General features: G+C 38.0%; 1 protein-coding gene across 1 annotated transcript; it reads left to right on the top strand.

The window, feature by feature from the left end:
* The first annotated feature begins 58 nt into the window (after positions 1-58).
* On the top strand, positions 59-15,217 carry LOC104249759 (uncharacterized). Its single transcript, XM_009806245.2, has 12 exons — positions 59-868; positions 1,385-1,921; positions 2,741-2,816; positions 12,523-12,536; positions 12,755-12,852; positions 12,944-13,023; positions 13,170-13,235; positions 13,742-13,831; positions 13,929-14,021; positions 14,454-14,572; positions 14,965-15,071; positions 15,184-15,217. The coding sequence occupies exons 1-12, from the start codon at positions 59-61 to the stop codon at positions 15,215-15,217; spliced, it is 2,124 nt and encodes a 707-aa protein (XP_009804547.2).
* Positions 15,218-17,556: the final 2,339 nt, after the last annotated feature.

Genomic DNA, 17,556 nt, shown 5'->3' with positions numbered 1-17,556 from the left:
AAGAAATTGGTATCCACCTTCAAAAAAAATTCCTTAAAATTTTATTTTCATGTCTTTCATGGTTTCCACTAACTTGATTTCTCTTATTAGACGTAAGATCACGCAATTATCTGATGTATTAAGTGGAAAATTGTGCAAATCATTGCTAATTTCAGGATTAATTCTCTATGTTATCTACATTTTGCTCTCTAATCATCCATGTTGCTACTCAACTACTATGTTCAATAACTTGATGAGGTTCAAAGGTGACAATCAAGATGATTCTCCCACCAATGTTAGTCATCTAGTTTTCGGAATAACAAGCTCGTCTAAAATATGGGAGAACAGAATATCATACGTTGAGTCCTGGTGGAGACCTAATGTAACACGTGGATTCGTGTTTCTAGAAAACTTTCCAAATGAATTACTTCCGTGGCCTTCTTCGTGTCCCCCTTTCAAGATCTCAGAAAACACGTCGAGATACAAAATGTATGATAAACATCCAATCCCGCAAACCATACGAATGGCGCGCGTCGTAGCGGAGACATTCAAGATGGAAAATACGAGTGCAAGATGGTATATTATGGCTGATGATGACACTATATTTTTCCTAGATAATTTGGTTGAGGTTTTGTCTAAGTATGATCATAGGAAATATTATTATGTTGGGATGAATTCAGAAACTCATGCATCAAATTTTGTTCACTCTTTTAATATGGCTTTTGGTGGAGGTGGATATGCTTTTAGTTATGCTCTTGTGGAGGCAATGGTAGAGAATTTGGATATTTGTATTAAAAGATATCCAACTTTTTATGGGGGTGACCGTATTTTACAGTCATGTGTAGCTGATTTAGGCGTCTCTCTCACTCGACAAAAGGGCTTCCATCAGGTATTTTTTTCAGAAATTTTTACACAAATAGCTGGTTGTATTCACAATTTACTTTTTTTTAGTGGTTTATATAAATTATATAGTGATTATACATAGATATATACACATATCATACATGAATATACATTATGCATCTCTCACCTATTTTTAATTTAAGCGTTTGGGTGAACGGCTATTTACGTTAATTCTTCTTTTTGCAGAATCTTTTGGCATGTTTTTCAAGATAACTATAAGTGATTTTTAATTGATGATAGCTTGTTAGTTAATATTTACGAAGTTACTAATTAATGCTTAATTATCATAAAGATTAAGCATATCTATTAAGTTATGTAATATGATAATGTATGAATTTTTTATGTATCAGGTTAAATTGACTTATAATAATGTGTAATTAATATTAACAAGTCTAATATGATTACCTGAAAATACAGTAATAACTTATTATATTCGGCCGGTATATATGTAAATTAACTACTAATTTTTATAAGTAATACTTTTTTATCTTTGTTATTGCAGATGGATTTGCATGGTGACATATCTGGATTCCTATCAGCACATCCACAATCTCCTCTTGTCTCTCTTCACCACCTTGATTTTATAGACCCAATATTTCCCTTAATGAACAAATCTCAATCATTAAACCATCTTATGAAAGTTGCAAAATTAGGAGATGAATCAAGAATCCTACAACAAAGTATTTGTTATTACAAGCCTAAAAATTGGACATTTTCAATATCATGGGGTTATTCAATTCAAATTTATGAGTCCATTTTTCCTCCAAGTCTTATAACAATACCATTACAAACTTTTATTCCTTGGAGTAAATTGTTTAAACCTTGGTTTGTTTTTAATACTCGTTTACCTTCTAATAATCCTTGTGAAGCTCCCCATTTGCTTTTCTTTGAGTCTATGCAGAAAATGAAAAATTATTTGCTTATTAATTATACAAGGAAATATCCACGTAAATTACCTCCTTGTTCATTCAGTGGTAATCACTCAGCAAATCACATTTCAGAAATTCATGTCCTGTCTCCTATGAAGAAGCTTGACTCGGTGAGTATCGGTACTCTTGATTTAAGTTATATGCATTGACAATTTAAATATTTCTATAGCATTAGTGAAATTTAATAGTATGTAATAGCATGCTAGTTTTTATTTTTTGCCAACTTATTCACAAATTAATATTTATTATAGAGATTTTACTTATAAGTGACCTTATTATTTAAATATCTTTTACACCATAAATACGTATAATTTAAACTCTTTTTTATGGAACTTAAATTATAAGCTGATATCATATATAATTTTTATAATATTAGGGACCATATGGTCACAAAGAGGGATATTCAAGGCTTAATAATCCTAGGATTATACTCCATATATAATATGGGATTGTTAACACCAAGATTTTAGTATAAAATCTATACCAGTATTAGCTAATACCCATAACAAAACATGGGATAAATATAATGCCAAATTCTATTTTGAGACTAGTATCCTAATGCCGGTAATTAAACGACCCCTTAGTATATTTTAACTTAATGTAGTAGTTAATATCTTATTTTTCAGGTTGCTAATCTAACTTATGGAAGGTTACATGTAGTTATTTTTCAGATAATCCGATAGTATAAATTTTTTTATAAACTCTTTTTAATGATTTAATTTCTATGCACTTAAATTTAAAAGAATTTTTATGTTATCATGTCACATAACTATAGATAAATGCCTATAACAAGTTAAACTAGTTAAACTAAAAGAGTCAGATAAATTAAAATATTATAACATGCTAAATTATACTGATGACGTAAAAAAATTACAAGGTTGGTTTAATAATAAATATGTGGTATTTATGTGACTAGAATTTGTTTTCAGGTGGGTAGTAGAAGAGAGTGCTGTGATGTTGTATACAAGGCTGACACGAACGTTACAGAAATCAAACTTAGAGACTGTATGCAAAATGAAATTATCCCATGATTGATTGCCAAGACGGTGAAAGAGTTGCTCTCAGTTGAACTAACACTCTGGAGATAATTCTGAATGTACTCAATTCTTAAGTTATTTGAAAGTTTGTCTGTAACGAACTAGAAATAGACAACTCTCTTTAAATAGAACTGACTGATTATTTTTGAATACTAAACTCAGCGCTACAAGCAATTACTAACAATTGCAAGGAAATTGCAACAGAAAACTAAGAAAAAATAGAACAGGTAATCAGAAAGAGACGAGAACTAGACAGAAAAGGGGATAAGATACAGATTCAAAAGATAGGTGAGAAGTAGTGACTTGAGCTGAAGTTGCAACATAATTCGGATAATCCTAGTCCTTTTTAACCACTTGCTCACTGGGTTTGGATCCCAAATATAATTCTCTTACATTTTACTCGGCCCAATAATTCCAATTGATCCAGGCTCATTCATCTCTTCTAGCCTATAGTCCGTTATGGAGTCTGACATGGTTCACAACATTGTCGGTATATAATGAGAATTCTGCACTTGAAAAATGTTATATTAAAAATAAAATATTTAATTAAAACTCTGCAATTTTTTTTAACTCTGCCTGTTGATTTACTAAAAATATCTTTTGAAAAAAATACATCAATTGATGCTCAAATTGTCTTATTACGAAACTATGTGATTGGATTCATCATATTTTTCGATAATAATTTTATGAAATTGCATGTATAGATTCCTGCACGTCGCTTTCTATTTCTCCTTTTTCGGTTTGAAAAGGAAAAATATATAGAAAGTAAAATCTAAACTTTTGAGTTGTAAGGGCTTGAACTCCATATTAATTGGGGATTATTTGCAACGAATGGCCTTTTTTAGGGACACTCTTCAAATTTTACTTCTGGTCCCTTCGGGGACATCCGACAAAAGGCTAGTGATCGTTTGGGCTATTGGACTTTTGTCATCAAGGGGTGCAATATTCGGGTTGCTTTGCCTAGCTGCACATGCTTGTATTGTTCTTACACAACTTTGTTCACGGTTTAAGGAGAAATGAGTATATGTCGATTAGATAAGCCAAAAAAAAAAAAATCACCGCTTAGTTTTGACACTCAAGCGACCCACGCATTTAAAGAAAATTAAATTTTACTTGTTAGCCAAATGGGATAAATTTCTCCTTTAAGAGTAGTTGGATGATTTTCCTTTTGGAATATTTGCACCAGTAGCCACTTTGTGGAATGTATTTAAAATTCGGAAAAGGCTAAAAATGCCACTCAACTTTCAGAAATGGTCTATCCATGCCATCTGTTAAAAAAATGTTCATTTCTTGTCACTACCGTTATACATTTGGCCCATCCATGCCATTATTGACTAACGGCAGTGGCATGGATGGGCCAATAAAAATTGAGCCGTTAGTCAATAATGGCATAGGTTAGCCATATGTGTAACGACAGTAGCATAGAATGAGCATTTTTTTAACGGATGTCATGGATAGGCCTTTTCTGAAAGTTGAGTGGTATTTTTAGGCCTTTCCCATTTAAAATTTTATTCAACTATTCAAAAAAAAAAAGGCAGCCTATTTGAAGAAAGAAGCACTTTTTTTATTTCCCCAACTTTTTTCTTGGTCCAGCCACTTGAGACACGCAAAGAGAGAGATGAAACTCACAAATTAAAAATCTTTTCACAAATTTAGCTTCCTTGACAAGGTGGGTTGCTCTGATGGTAAGCACCTTCCATTTCCAACCAAGAGGTTGTGAGTTCGAGTCACCCCAAGAGCAAGGTGGGGAGTTCTTGGAGGGAAGGATGTTGGGGGTCAGCGAGAAGAAGGATTAGGAAGGTAGAAATTGCACGAGACGTCCTATTTGATCGTTCCCATTTAACCTATACTCATATTTTTAAAATTATTTAACCTATATCTTAATTTTGACAACTTCAAACCAGTTGTCGCCTCCTCTTCTTTCTCTTGCGACCTATGCACTCATTTTTTCCTCCTCTTCTTTTCTCTTTCAAATACATGAGACTCTGTGTAAGTATTATTAATTGGATACAAAGTATATAGTGATTTAGCACTAAGGTATGAGTTTTGAGTTAAAATCACCATTAAAGGAACTTAAAAACTCAAATTAGAAATTGAGATGTTGAAGATCTAATCTTGAAATCATCTGATTATTTAAATATGGAGTTGAATGAATGTATACCAACTTTGATTTTAAGATTTGAACTAGAAGTACAAATCAGGAAACTCCATTAAAACTGTTTGAGTCTCGAGTTCAAATTTTCGGAGATATTTCGCTATGACAATTTCAGGTTTGTTAATTCAGAATTATTTGACTGAAATACTTGGCTGCATTCCTCGTTGGAAACATGATTGAACATTGTCCGGGAGCGTGAAACTCGAAGAAGCATCTGGGACTCAATTATTGAATATCTCAAAGATCCGAAGTTTGGGACTGTAGGGCCAAACTTCAGACATTACCATGTTAAACTTTGCCTGAAGTTTGCAACTAATAGGCCAGACTTCAGAAAAGATTATCTGAAGTTCAAATATGATTTTATCTAAATTTTCCACTACAAACCGAAGAAATTCAGACTAATTTGTCTGAAGTTTGCACTATGAACTGAAGTTTTTCTAATTGTCTTTGCAAGTCAGACCAAACTTAAGGCGAAAATATTTGAAGTTTTGCTTTGATAAGACCACATTTCAGGCAGAAAATGCTGAAGCTCAAACTTTCAGACATACGCAATTGAAGCTTTACTATAGAGTTTGTGCACTGAGGCATTGATGGTTGTTCTGCTGTTAAGTAGTTACTGTTGATACCCAATTTTTTTTTGTATATTTTTATATGCAAGATACTTTCAAAATAGCATATGTATGCATATATAAGTATTTACAAATATTTTTATTGTTTTTCCTTAATTTTAAAGGCTTTCAAAATCAATTTTATTGCCTTATTTTATCAAGAAAAATCCAATAAGTGTCCAAAATTATCATTTTTTGTGATTCACTTGTTGAGTTCTCATATTTATGCTAAACTACAATTTAGATAATTTTTGCATATTTTTACAAATTTATTTAGTATTTTTAAAGCTCAACTGCATGTAATTGCAATATTAGCCTCATTTATGATTTGATTGCTTTTATATTTATACAAATTAAGTCCAGAATTTTTTAATTGATAATTATATGTTATAAATCATTTTAGTACTTTCAATTTATTTCCAGAATTTAATTTGCTATTTTATATAAAATAAAGGGGAAAAATAGCTATTTAAAATCTCGCTAGATTTATTTCAATTGTAGCCCAAATTCTACCCCAATTAAACCCAATTGAACCCCAGCCCAATTCTTAAACTTACCCGACCCACAGCCCGTTTGAATGACCCGTCTGACCCCTCTTTTAATCCAGGCCGTTGATCGAAATGATCAACGACCACATTTCAACCTTACCTTTTTTAATTCACCAACACCCCCAACCCTAATCATTTTCACCTACCAGCCACCTCTGAACCCTCCACTCTCTCAAACACTCTCGAACCTTCTCAAACCCTAGTCGCCTCATACCATCTCCGCCCCGAAAGCCACCAGAATCTATGGCTTCCAAGGCTATGAGAGTCCTACACTGGCCTCCTATGACTCCCACGTGCCTGATTTCTGAAGATTTAAGGCCTGACTATGAAGGGTCGTATCTAGACCTCTGTCGATTCGAAGTTTCATGGTCATCTCCAACTTTGCTTCGGCGTACCATGGTTGTTTGAGCCTGATTCTGACCTCTCTGACTCAGATCAGTGACTTTTCAAAGCCTTTCTTATTTCTAGGGTTTTTCTGAAACCCTAACCCTTCGAGGTTTTCTCCGATTCCTTTAGATCTGTTGTGTTTCTATGCTTTCCCTGAGTTTTCAAAGGATTTCTCTGATTTTTCTTTCAAAAATTAGTTTCAAAAACATTTCTTCTCCGATCTAGGGTTTTCTGAAAATATTTCTCTGACTTTCTTCCTTTTTCCTTTGTGTGTATTTGCCTCTACTGTGGTCTTGTATTTCTCTTTTACCATGTTCTTGTATGCTTCTCCTACTGTGTTTTCCTATACTATGTTCTCGCATGCTTTTCTACTGTATTTCTTTTCTCCTGTGTTCTTGTGTTTCTTCTACTCTATTTTCAGTTCTTAAGTTTCCTTATTTAGTTCTTTCTACTGAGCTCTCTTTAAGTTTCTTCTAAAATTTCTTAGCATGCTTCTTCTACTGTTCTTATCAGTCTTTTCCATTATGTTTCATATTAGCTTGTTCTACTCTGTTTTCTTTGAATTCTTCTACTATGTTCTGCTTGTTACTTGCTATCATTTTTTCCCATGAGTTTCTGCTGCTGAAAGAAACATGCAAGGGGTCTCAGTTCTTCTCTAAGACCTCTGAGCCTGTTTCGATCACTTACCTTCACATCTCTGTACTCGGTTAATGGTAGAAACCCTAGAATTCGGGGTTCTTCCAAGTTTGGTTATGTGATTGGCTTGAACTAGGGTTTTATTTCATAACCCCTAATTCTTTCAAACCAATTTCGGGTCTCTAAACTGAGTTTGGACATCTTTTGATTCTGGCTTTTTGCTAAACTCTTCCACACTGGATTTTTCTACTGATTTTACAATGACACAACAACCTTCTTTCATGCTTAACATGTTCGTATGCTCTTTATATATGACGAACTTCCCTCTAAAGTAGTTTTTAAATTTGTGATTAGTTCATACCTCCCTCTGAATATGGTCTGATTCATTCCTTTCCATTGATTGCTGATTTCCCTTGAGTTAAAACCTTTCTCACCTTTCTTGACTCGGTTCATTCATACAAAAATCCCTGACCTTTGATTTACTGGCTGTTAATTGATTTTCTTACCTTATTTGTACAACCGTGTACTTCAAAACCCTATCCTTAAAATAACCTTTTATGTATTTGCCCCTAATTGCATGTTGTGCACAAAGTGCTTACTCAATTTCTTTCCTTAAATGGTTTTTACCCGTTTGAATCTGAATCCCTTAATTAAAGGGAGTCTTGTGTAATTGATTGACAATCAGTTCCTCAACTATTTTCTTACCTTATTTCTGCCTGATTTTGCACTATAAAAGGCACGACCTTCTTCACAAACAATAAGACTTTTTCAGAATCCTTCTGAACTCATACTCTCTCATAATAATATTCTCTTCTTGTCTGCACTGTGTCCTGTTTTACAAGACCTACTGTTTTTCTTTACTTGTTTTCCTGAAAACTGGTATGTCCGGATTTAATTCTTAGCACCACAACAATGTGTATTTGCTGCTTTTGTATCCATGTTCACCTGCTGTTCTGTATATCTCAGCACTTAAATTGGCATGCTGATTTCCTTATGTGTGTTCCCCATTCCCCTATCACCCCTATGTGTTTTGAGTTGTCACTTAAGGCATGGCAATGCAAGTTGTTGTCCACGAATTAAGTTTGAACCATTGGGGTTTTGACTATAAGCAAACAAGCTGGAAGGTGTGCCAGTATCTCCCATTGCTGGGTATGCCCTTCAGCCTGCTTTTCTTTTGCCTCTTGCAACTTCCCCATTCCCCTATACCCTTATGTGTACTGATTTTGTAATGACCTGACTGGTCATTTTGAGCTTTTGCACTTTGCTCGCCAGTTCTTGGGCATGACTAACCCTGTGTGATGAATTATAACTTATTTAAATCGTTGGTTTTGGTTTTTAGGAAAATTGGAATGAATTTGAAAGAATAGTCTCAGATGAAAGCTTTGAATAGGAGTGTGATCGCAAATGGTTTTGGAGGTCCGGTGTAGAATTAGGCTTGAATTGGCGAAGTTAGTATTTTGGCGATTTTCGGTTGGTAGGTGAGATTTTGATCCGAGGGTCGGAATGAAATTTTGAGAGTTGTTGTAGCTTCGTTATGTCATTTGTGATGTGTTTGCAAAATTTTAGGTCATTTGGACGTGGTTTGGTTGGGTTTTTGATCAAAAGCGTATTTCGGAAGATTTTAGAAACTTAGGCTTGAATCTGATGTGATTTGGTAGATTTGATGTTGTTTGAGGTGTTTTGACGATTGGAGAAAGTTTGACTAAGGTATTGGGTTATGTTTGTGCTTTTGGTTGAGGTCCCGGGGCCTCGGGATGATTTCGGGTGGTTAACGGAGAAGTTTGATGTTGATTACAGCTTCATATTTTACTGGTTCTGGTGTTTTCACACCTGCGGTTTGGGGACCGCATGTGCGGTGTCGCACGTGCGAAAGGGAAGGCGCAAATGCGATTTGGAGGAGTAGAGCTAGGAGCCGCAGATGCGGTATATGGACCGCACCTACGGAGTCGCAGATGCGATGAGGTGACCGCAGATGCGGCTCAAGCCGGTTTTAATGAATTCCGTAGAAGCGGATGAGTTGACCGCATATGCGGTACCGCAAAAGCGGATTTTTGGACCGCAGATGCGGTTATGCCTGGGGCAGAATGTTTAAAAGATGGGTTTCGCGATTTTTGGTCTATTTTCTCAATTGTTGAGCAATTTTTGGAGCTTTTGAGAAGAATTGAAGAGGGAATCAAAGGGAATCACTTGGAGGTAAGATTTTTGGACTCAATACTCGATTCTTGTGTGAATTCCACCTAATTAATCATGGAATTAAGCCTAAAAATTGAGGAATTAGGGCTTGAAATTGGAGAGTAAATTTTTAGAATTTGAGTGACCATATGAGGTCGGATTTTGGTAAATTTGATATGTATGAACTCTTGAGAGGATGAGGATTTCATTGATGTTAATTTCTGAGTTTCGAGAAGTGGGCCCGGGGCTCGGGTTTTGCTAATTTCGGAATTTTTGGTATTTTTCAATTGTTTTTGCTTGGGCTTTGTTCCCTTAGCATATTGTGACGTATTCGTTCTGATTTTGGATAGATTCAACGTGCGTGGAGGCCGATTTGGGGGCAAAGGCATCGCGAGCTAGAGATTTAGCCGGTTAGAGGTAAGTAATGATTGTAAATGCTATTCTGAGGGTTGGAAACCCCGGATTACACATCGTTGTGCTATGTTGAGGTGACTTATACGCTAGATGACGAGCATGGGGTAGAGCACCGCTGGGGATTGTGACTTAGTCCATTCCGAATGATTATTTTAATGCGTAATTGATAGTTAATTGTTTGATGTTATTATATTTTGGGTTGTATGCCATGTTTGGGGCCTTGTGCCAACCTGCTGAGACCCTTAGGGGCACTTCCACTATTTTTCCTCACTCTATTATTTTGAAAGCATATCCTCAATCGTGTTTTACCTATTTATTGTTTAAATCTAGTTTACCATTTTATTTCTTAAAAATATGAAAACTGTTTGGGTTGAGTTCCCTGTTTTACTGATGGTCCGAGTGATCGTGAGGTTGATGACTGAGATAGACCGTGAGTCTGGTGGTGAGGTTAAAAACTGAGAGAGGCCGAGAGCCTGGTTGTGAGGATTATATAGTTATGGATCGGGCTGTACGCCATAACAATACTTATATAGATCGTGTTGCATGCCGCATCGATATAGTTCTTGGGCTGTAGGAGTCCCTCCGGAGTCTGCACACCCCCAGTGAGCGCCGTCGACGAGATATATGGATCGGGCTACACGCCGCGGCGATATATGGATCGAGCTACGCTCCGCAGCGGTTACTATATGGTACCTATTGAGCGTGAGTGCTGAGTGTGAGCACTGATTTAGTAAGAGTTAAGTCACGAGTGACCGAGAGGCTAGCCCGAGGGGCGATAGATATATACATGCACCTGAGTGATGCTTTGCCCGAGAGGCCTGTTTAGGAACTTATTGATTTTTACTCCTCTTTAAGTGAGTTCCCATCAAATATGTAGATTTATTGACTGCTTTCACTCATCTTTATATCGAGCCTCTGTCAAAAATGTTGAATTAATGTATTTAAACAACTTTCATTTAAGCTGGGGTTTATGAGATGTTCAGAACTTCCTCACTGATTTGGCTCTTGTTATTTCTACAGAGATTTCCTTGTTAGGAGGTATTTATGACTCCTGTTTTGCCGAGGGGCCGATTTTGGTTTTCATCTCTTTTATTATAAATGGTATTGAATTCCTACTGAAACCGTTAGAAGGTATTTTAACTGATTTTTACCAAAAGCTGGATTTTGAAATGAGACAAATGACTCGTATTCTGATTTGAAAGCCTGTTGCGCTTATTGAGTTTATCATAACTGTGGATTCATCTTTTCCTACTACTCAGTCTTTATTTACTCTTATTACTTACTAGGTTGGAGTACTCACATTACTCCCTACACCTCGTGTGCAGATTCAGGTATTTTGGAACCCGGTAGCGAGTGTTGGTTTCTCAAACGCGGAGTCATTAGAGTTAGCAAGGTGGCTGCACGACGTTTGCAACACTGCTTCCTTCCTCTCATTTTCATTTCTGTACTTAGTACATTTTGGCTATTTTTGTTGTATTCAGACCTTGTTAGATGCTCATGGCTAGTGACACCCCGATATCGGGCTTGTATGTTATTTCCTCACTATTCATTCAAACTTATATTATGAAATATTATTTAATTAAAGGTTTATAAAGGAATCTTATTGATTAAAGGGTTAATATGGGTGTTGTGTCGGCTAGCCTTGTCTTCACGAGAGGTGCCATCATGACTGGGCCTGTTCGGGGTTGTGATAAGTTGGTATCAGAGCCTAGGTTACATAGGTCTCACGAGTTATGAGCAGGTTTAGTAGAGTCTCGTGGATCGGTACAGATACGTCTGTATTTATCCTTGAGAGGATGCAGAACCTTTAGGAAAACTTCACATTCTTGAATTCTTATCGTGCGTTCTTTGATTCAGCTTGAATGTAACTCTTTGAATTCCTTCCATGGGTTCGTGTGTGCGCATGAGCTCTCAGTATTGGATGTGCATCGATGGCTTGTGATTCCCTGATCGAGGGGGAGATGTGATCTCTGTGTGTTGAGGTTGGGCTAGTCTGGAGGACTTGAGGCCGGATTTTTGCCTATAGCTTGAGCACCGAGATGCTGATTGTGTGAGCAAGTGTTTTTGAACTTATATGTTCGGTAGTGTCCTTGTTTGTGGGAGTGATGGCTGGATGGCTTCGTGATGAGTATATTATGACTGCGAGATATGTCCGTTCGAATTAGAAGCGACGAGAAGGGTCTGTTGGAGGATAGAAGAACTATTAGATGCTTGAATTCCATTTAGGTTCGAGGTATAGCCCCGAGTTGTAGGCGTGTGAAGAGTTTTTTCATGTTTCCTAGTCGGGAATGAAGTAAATTTTATGTCGCGGTATGAGTTCAGACTCAGGAAGACTAAGTGACTGTGTAATGTTTGTGACGGTGGGAGGTATACAGGAATGTTAATTGACGACAAATAGGTGGATTATCTCCTGCGGAATGTTCTGAGGTTGTGTGATCCTCATGTTGTCGGCTAGAAGATCTCATTTACAAAGTGAAATATAAGTGTTGAAGATTTAAATTTGGGCCGCTTAAGAGAGTGGGCTTGACTGTTGCGGGGATGAATGCGAGATTGGCAGAAGATTCAAGTACTAGATGATCTGTGTCTTCACCATCTTACAAAGGATTTAAGTTTAATCTCACTACAGTATTATGGCATCAATAGAGTATATGCGTTATGAGTTATTGAGTATGTGTTGATCTATGGCTTCGAGCCAAGTGGGGGAGTCCACTATCGATTAGTTGATTGCACGATTATGTTCTATATTGGTTCCAGTTGGAGGCATGCAGGTGAATCAGTTATGGCTTACGGAGGTTTGAGACCGAGGATGGCTCGAGCAAAAGAATTTTTTTACATAGGTTATGTCATGCTTCATAGGTGTATAAGAATCACGGGATGTCTTGAGCTGTTGTTGGTAAAGGATGCTCGGTGCATAGAGCAGGAAGTTGCTTGGTTGTATTGGGATGAGGTTGCATTCTGTAGTGTCTGAAGTGCTAATGAGGCACAGGTTGTCGGTTATTTTGATCGGGCTAATTGCAGTTTGAGTAGAGTGAATGACTCTCGAAATGGTTCTACTGTGTCCAAGATTTTACATGTAACAATTGGGTATTTTCAAGTTGTATATGTGGCTAGAAACTGAGTTTCGCTGGAAGATGTCAAGAGTAGTGTTTTCTATATTTATTATGAGTTTCTATAGGTATTTCGCGGCAGTGCTCTTAGGTTTTGATGGCTTGTGTAGCTTGGTCAAGTTAGAAAGATTCAGTCTTGGCGGGTCTGGTTTGTGCAAGGGGAACTCGGAGAGTTCTTGATAGTTTCTACCTCGATTGGAGATGTATATTTCCTATGGGCATAAAGAGCATGGTATGTATAGTGAGTTTCTTCTAGATTGGAACAATGGAAAGTTCTTGGTTGGCTGAGCACAGAGTTGCTGGTGGCTCAGAAGGGATATGAAGTTCTTGCAGTTATCCTAGAGTGGTATGGTTGGTGCGGTATGTTGTGTAGGATGGAGATTGGCATGTGTAGGTCACGGTTCAGATTTGAATAGAGGGTCATAAATTCTTAGGCAGCACTGGCAGTTTCAGATAACTAGAGAAATGAGCTTCAGATGATTTGAGAAATGATCTTCAGATGATTAAGGAAATGGTAATGCTAATTGAGGTGATTAGACGATGGTATATGTTTCAGAGAGAGGCAAGGTGATTAAGTTGATGGTACTTCGGTAGTATTGCAACACTTCTTGTTAGATCGACTGCTGATATTTGAGTTTGCTTGATGGCACTAGGGAATTTTAGAGAATCTCTCGTGGAATGATTGGGATCAGGTGTGGTGATTCGTGTGCTATATGGAGTTGGAGACTAGGAGTTCTCGTGTTCAGGCTATGTTGTGGTCGTGGGTTGTATGTATTGGCACTGTTTAGTGACTATCAGGGTTTGGAGAACCAAGCGGATCTTTTGTTACTTGGTATGCTAATTTTTGGATGTGATATTGGGTTTAGATTGGTTGTCTCCATATTGTGTCATTTTGGAATATTGCGCTAAGGCGGCGCTGTTGGCTATGTCGGAGATACCACGGATTGAGTGGCAAGGTTCGACGGATTATGTCCTAGTAGAGAGATTTTATATTTCGAAGACCCAGCGAACGGCTGGGAAGAATTGTCTTTCTTATATGGGCTTTCGTGATAGATGTTAGTGCAGAGGCTTCTACCATTGATTCAGTTTCGGTGGTGAGGGACTTTTTGGATGTGTTTCTTGTGGCGGGGCATGCCGCTGGGCAAGGTTGTTGATTTCAGTATTGATTTGATGCCGGGCACCGTGTATCGTATAGCACTAACAGAGTTATAGGGGTAGAAGGAGCAACTTCAGGACTTTCTTGACAAGGAGTTCATTGGCAGACCAATGTAGATGCCTATTCTAACTTGAGTCGGCTTGGTTGGCACCAAATTGTATTATTGAGGGATGTATTGATTCGATTGTTATTGAGCTCATTAGTAATCTGGGGTCTATGAGTTACATTTCTATGTTGCGAGATGTATGATTTGTTGGTTATGGGCACATATGGTGAGGTTCTATTGGGGTTTCATAGTAGAAGTTGAGCGGGAAGAGTATTGGGTGTTGTTCAGTGAATGGCGTATCGATTATGTCCTTTCGGGTTTGTGTGATATATGTTATTGGCTTCACCGTGGTTATGATGATTTACTTTGGTTCTAGACATCAAATTGTGCGTGGTTGTCAATTTCGAGCATAGTGACTCGAGGAGTTTCGTGTGGAGCAACATTTGGATAGGATCACACGTTGCAGCGAAGATATGTGGAGTTATGATCTTGCAGGTTAGATTCATGTGTTCTATTTCTATGATGAGAGACGGGTTCTCAGCCTTGTGTTGTGATGGTATTGGTGAGCTTGAGGGGCAACTCTTTCGTTAGAGTCATTTTCATGATTTGAGTATGTTCGGACCGTTGCTTATTGGTGCGTGTATTATGCAAGTTGTGGCTTAAGCCTGTATTGATGTGTCATGTTACCAGGGTAGTGTGTTGGATCAGAGGAGATCATTGGGATCATTAATGAATACGAACGGATTTGATTTCAGCATGTTGGAAGGATAATATCGAGGTTCGGCTTAGAAATTGCTATGGTTTTTTGCCAAAGGAGAAGTGGCTTCATGAATGGTTGATCTGAGGAATGGTTATGTCTTACGGTGTGGTTTATTTATCATTGGCAGTATATGGAAGTTGGGGATGAGACTTTGGTTGATAAGAGGTTTTCTACCAGTATTCGGTTGTTATGTGCAGCTGTTGCGATTAGAAGTTATCGCTACAAGTGGTTGAGGTATGTGGTATACCATGTAATTGCACCTGAGGTTGCAGGCATGGGTTATTACAGCCAGTTCGGGCTTATTCGGAGTATAGATGTGAGATTTTGATCTTGTGGATGATCTCAGGAGTGGAAATGTGGTTCTAAGGTTTATGGGCTAGGTCGGATTGTGAAATTCCAGTTGCATTGTATTATCAGACCTATATGTGATAGGGTGACATGGGATCACCCCTGGTATGTGCATAGTAGGGTTATTCAGTGATTGGTTGGCTTTTGGAACAACTCTGGGCACGTTCGAGGACGAACGTATGTTTAAGTGGGGGAGGATGTAACGACTCGACTGGTCATTTTGAGCTTTTGCACTTTGCTCGCCAGTTCTTGGGCATGACTAGCCTGTGTGATGAATTATTACCTATTTAAATCGTTGGTTTTGGTTTTCAGGAAAATCGGAATGAATTTGAAAGAACAGTCTTAGATGAAAGCTTTGAATTTGAAAAGTTTGGCCAAGAGTTGACTTATTTGTATATGAGCTCGGAATGGAATTTTTATGATTTGGTTAGCTTCGTTGGGTGATTTATGACTTAGGAGTGTGATCGGAAATGGTTTTAGAGGTCTGGTGTAGAATTAGGCTTGAATTGGCGAAGTTAATATTTTGGCGATTTCCGGTTGGTAGGTGAGATTTTGATCCGAGGGTCGAAATGAAATTTCGAGAGTTGCTGTAGCTTCATTATGTCATTTGTGATGTGTGTGCAAAATTTCAGGTCATTTGGACGTGGTTTGGTTGGGTTTTTTATCAAAAGCGTATTTCGGAAGATTTTAGAAACTTAGGCTTGAATCTGATGTGATTTGGTAGATTTGATGTTGTTTGAGGTGTTTTGACGATTGGAGCAAGTTTGAATAAGGTATTGGGTTATGTTTGTTCTTTTGGTTGAGGTCCCGGGGGCCTCGGGATGATTTCAGGTGGTTAATGGAGAAGTTTGATGTTGATTGCAGCTTCAGATTTTGCTGGTTCTGGTGTTTTCGCATCTACGATTTGGAAACCGCGGGTGCGGTGTCGCACGTGCGGAAGGGAAGGCGCAGATGCGGTTTGAAGGAGTAGAGCCAGGAGCCAAATATGCGGAATATGGACCGCACCTGCGGAGTCGCAGATGCAACGAGGTGACCGTAGATGCGGCTAAGGCCGGTTTTAATGAATTCTGCAGAAGAGGATGAGTTGACCGCATATGCGGTACCGCAAAAGCATATTTTTGGACCGCAGATGTAGTTATGCCTGGGGCAGAATGTTTAAAAGATGGGTTTCGCGATTTTTGGTCTATTTTCTCCATTGTTGAGCAATTTTTGGATCTTTTGAGAAGAATTGAAGAGGGAATCGAAGGGAATCACTTGGAGGTAAGATTTTTGGACTCAATACTCGATTCTTGTGTGAATTCCACATAATTAATCATGGAATTAAGCCTAAAAATTGAGGAATTAGGGCTTGAAATTGGAGAGTGAATTTTTAGAATTTGAGTGACCATATGATATTGGATTTTGGTAAATTTGATATGTATGAACTCGTAAGAGGATGGGGATTTCATTGATGTTAATTTCTGAGTTTCAAGAAGTGGGCCCGGGGCTCGAGTTTTGCTAATTTCGGGATTTTTGGTATTTTTGATTGTTTTCGCTTGGGCTTTGTTCCCTTAGCATATTGTGACGTATTCGTTCTGATTTTGGATAGATTCGACACGCGTGGAGGCCGATTTGAGGGGAAAAGGTATCGCGAGCTAGAGATTTAGCCAGTTCGAGGTAAGTAATGATTGTAAATGCTGTTCTGAGGGTTTGAAACCCCGGATTACACATCGTTGTGCTATGTTGAGGTGACTTACACGCTAGATGACGAGCGTGGGGTAGAGCACCGCTGGGGATTGTGACTTAGTCCATTCCGAACGATTATTTTAATGCGTAATTGATAGTTAATTATTTGATATTTTTATATTTTGGGTTGTATGCTATGTTTGGGGCCTTGTGCCGACCTGCTGAGACCCTTAGGGGTACTTCCACTATTTTTCCTCACTCTATTTGTTTTGAAAGCATATCCTCAGTCGTGTTTTACCTGTTTATTGTTTAAATCTGGTTTACCACTTTATTTCTTAAAAATATGAAAACTGTTTGGGCTGAGTTCCTTGTTTTACTGATGGTCCGAGTGATCGTGAGGTTGATGACTGAGATGGACCGTGAGTCTGATTGTGAGATTAATGACTGAGATAGGCCGAGAGCCTAGTTGTGAAGATTATATAGTTATGGATCGGGCTACACGCCGCCGCAATATATATATATATATATGTATGTATATATATATATGTATGTTTATAGATTGGGCTGCACGCCGCAGCGATATGTTGGATCAGGCTGCACGCCACAGCGATATAGCGCTTGGGCTGTAAGAGCCCCTCCGGAGTCTGCACACCCCCAGTGAGCGCCGTCGACGAAATATATGGATCGGGCTGCACGCCGCAGTGAT

The sequence above is a fragment of the Nicotiana sylvestris genome, chromosome 2 (assembly GCF_000393655.2).
Source record: "Nicotiana sylvestris chromosome 2, ASM39365v2, whole genome shotgun sequence".
Lineage (NCBI taxonomy): Eukaryota > Viridiplantae > Streptophyta > Magnoliopsida > Solanales > Solanaceae > Nicotiana > Nicotiana sylvestris.
Note: the sequence above shows the minus strand (reverse complement) of the source record. Positions and strands in the feature narration are given on the sequence as shown.

Excerpts from the sequence above, each read along its gene's own strand:
- LOC104249759 (XM_009806245.2), top strand. The coding sequence starts at position 59 with ATGGTTTCCACTAACTTGATTTCTCTTATTAGACGTAAGATCACGCAA. Across the intron at positions 13,024-13,169 it reads ATTCAGTCTTGGCGGGTCTG|AGTTGCTGGTGGCTCAGAAG; the intron begins GTTTGTGCAAGG and ends GGCTGAGCACAG. Across the intron at positions 13,236-13,741 it reads AGAGTGGTATGGTTGGTGCG|ATTGGTTGTCTCCATATTGT; the intron begins GTATGTTGTGTA and ends TATTGGGTTTAG.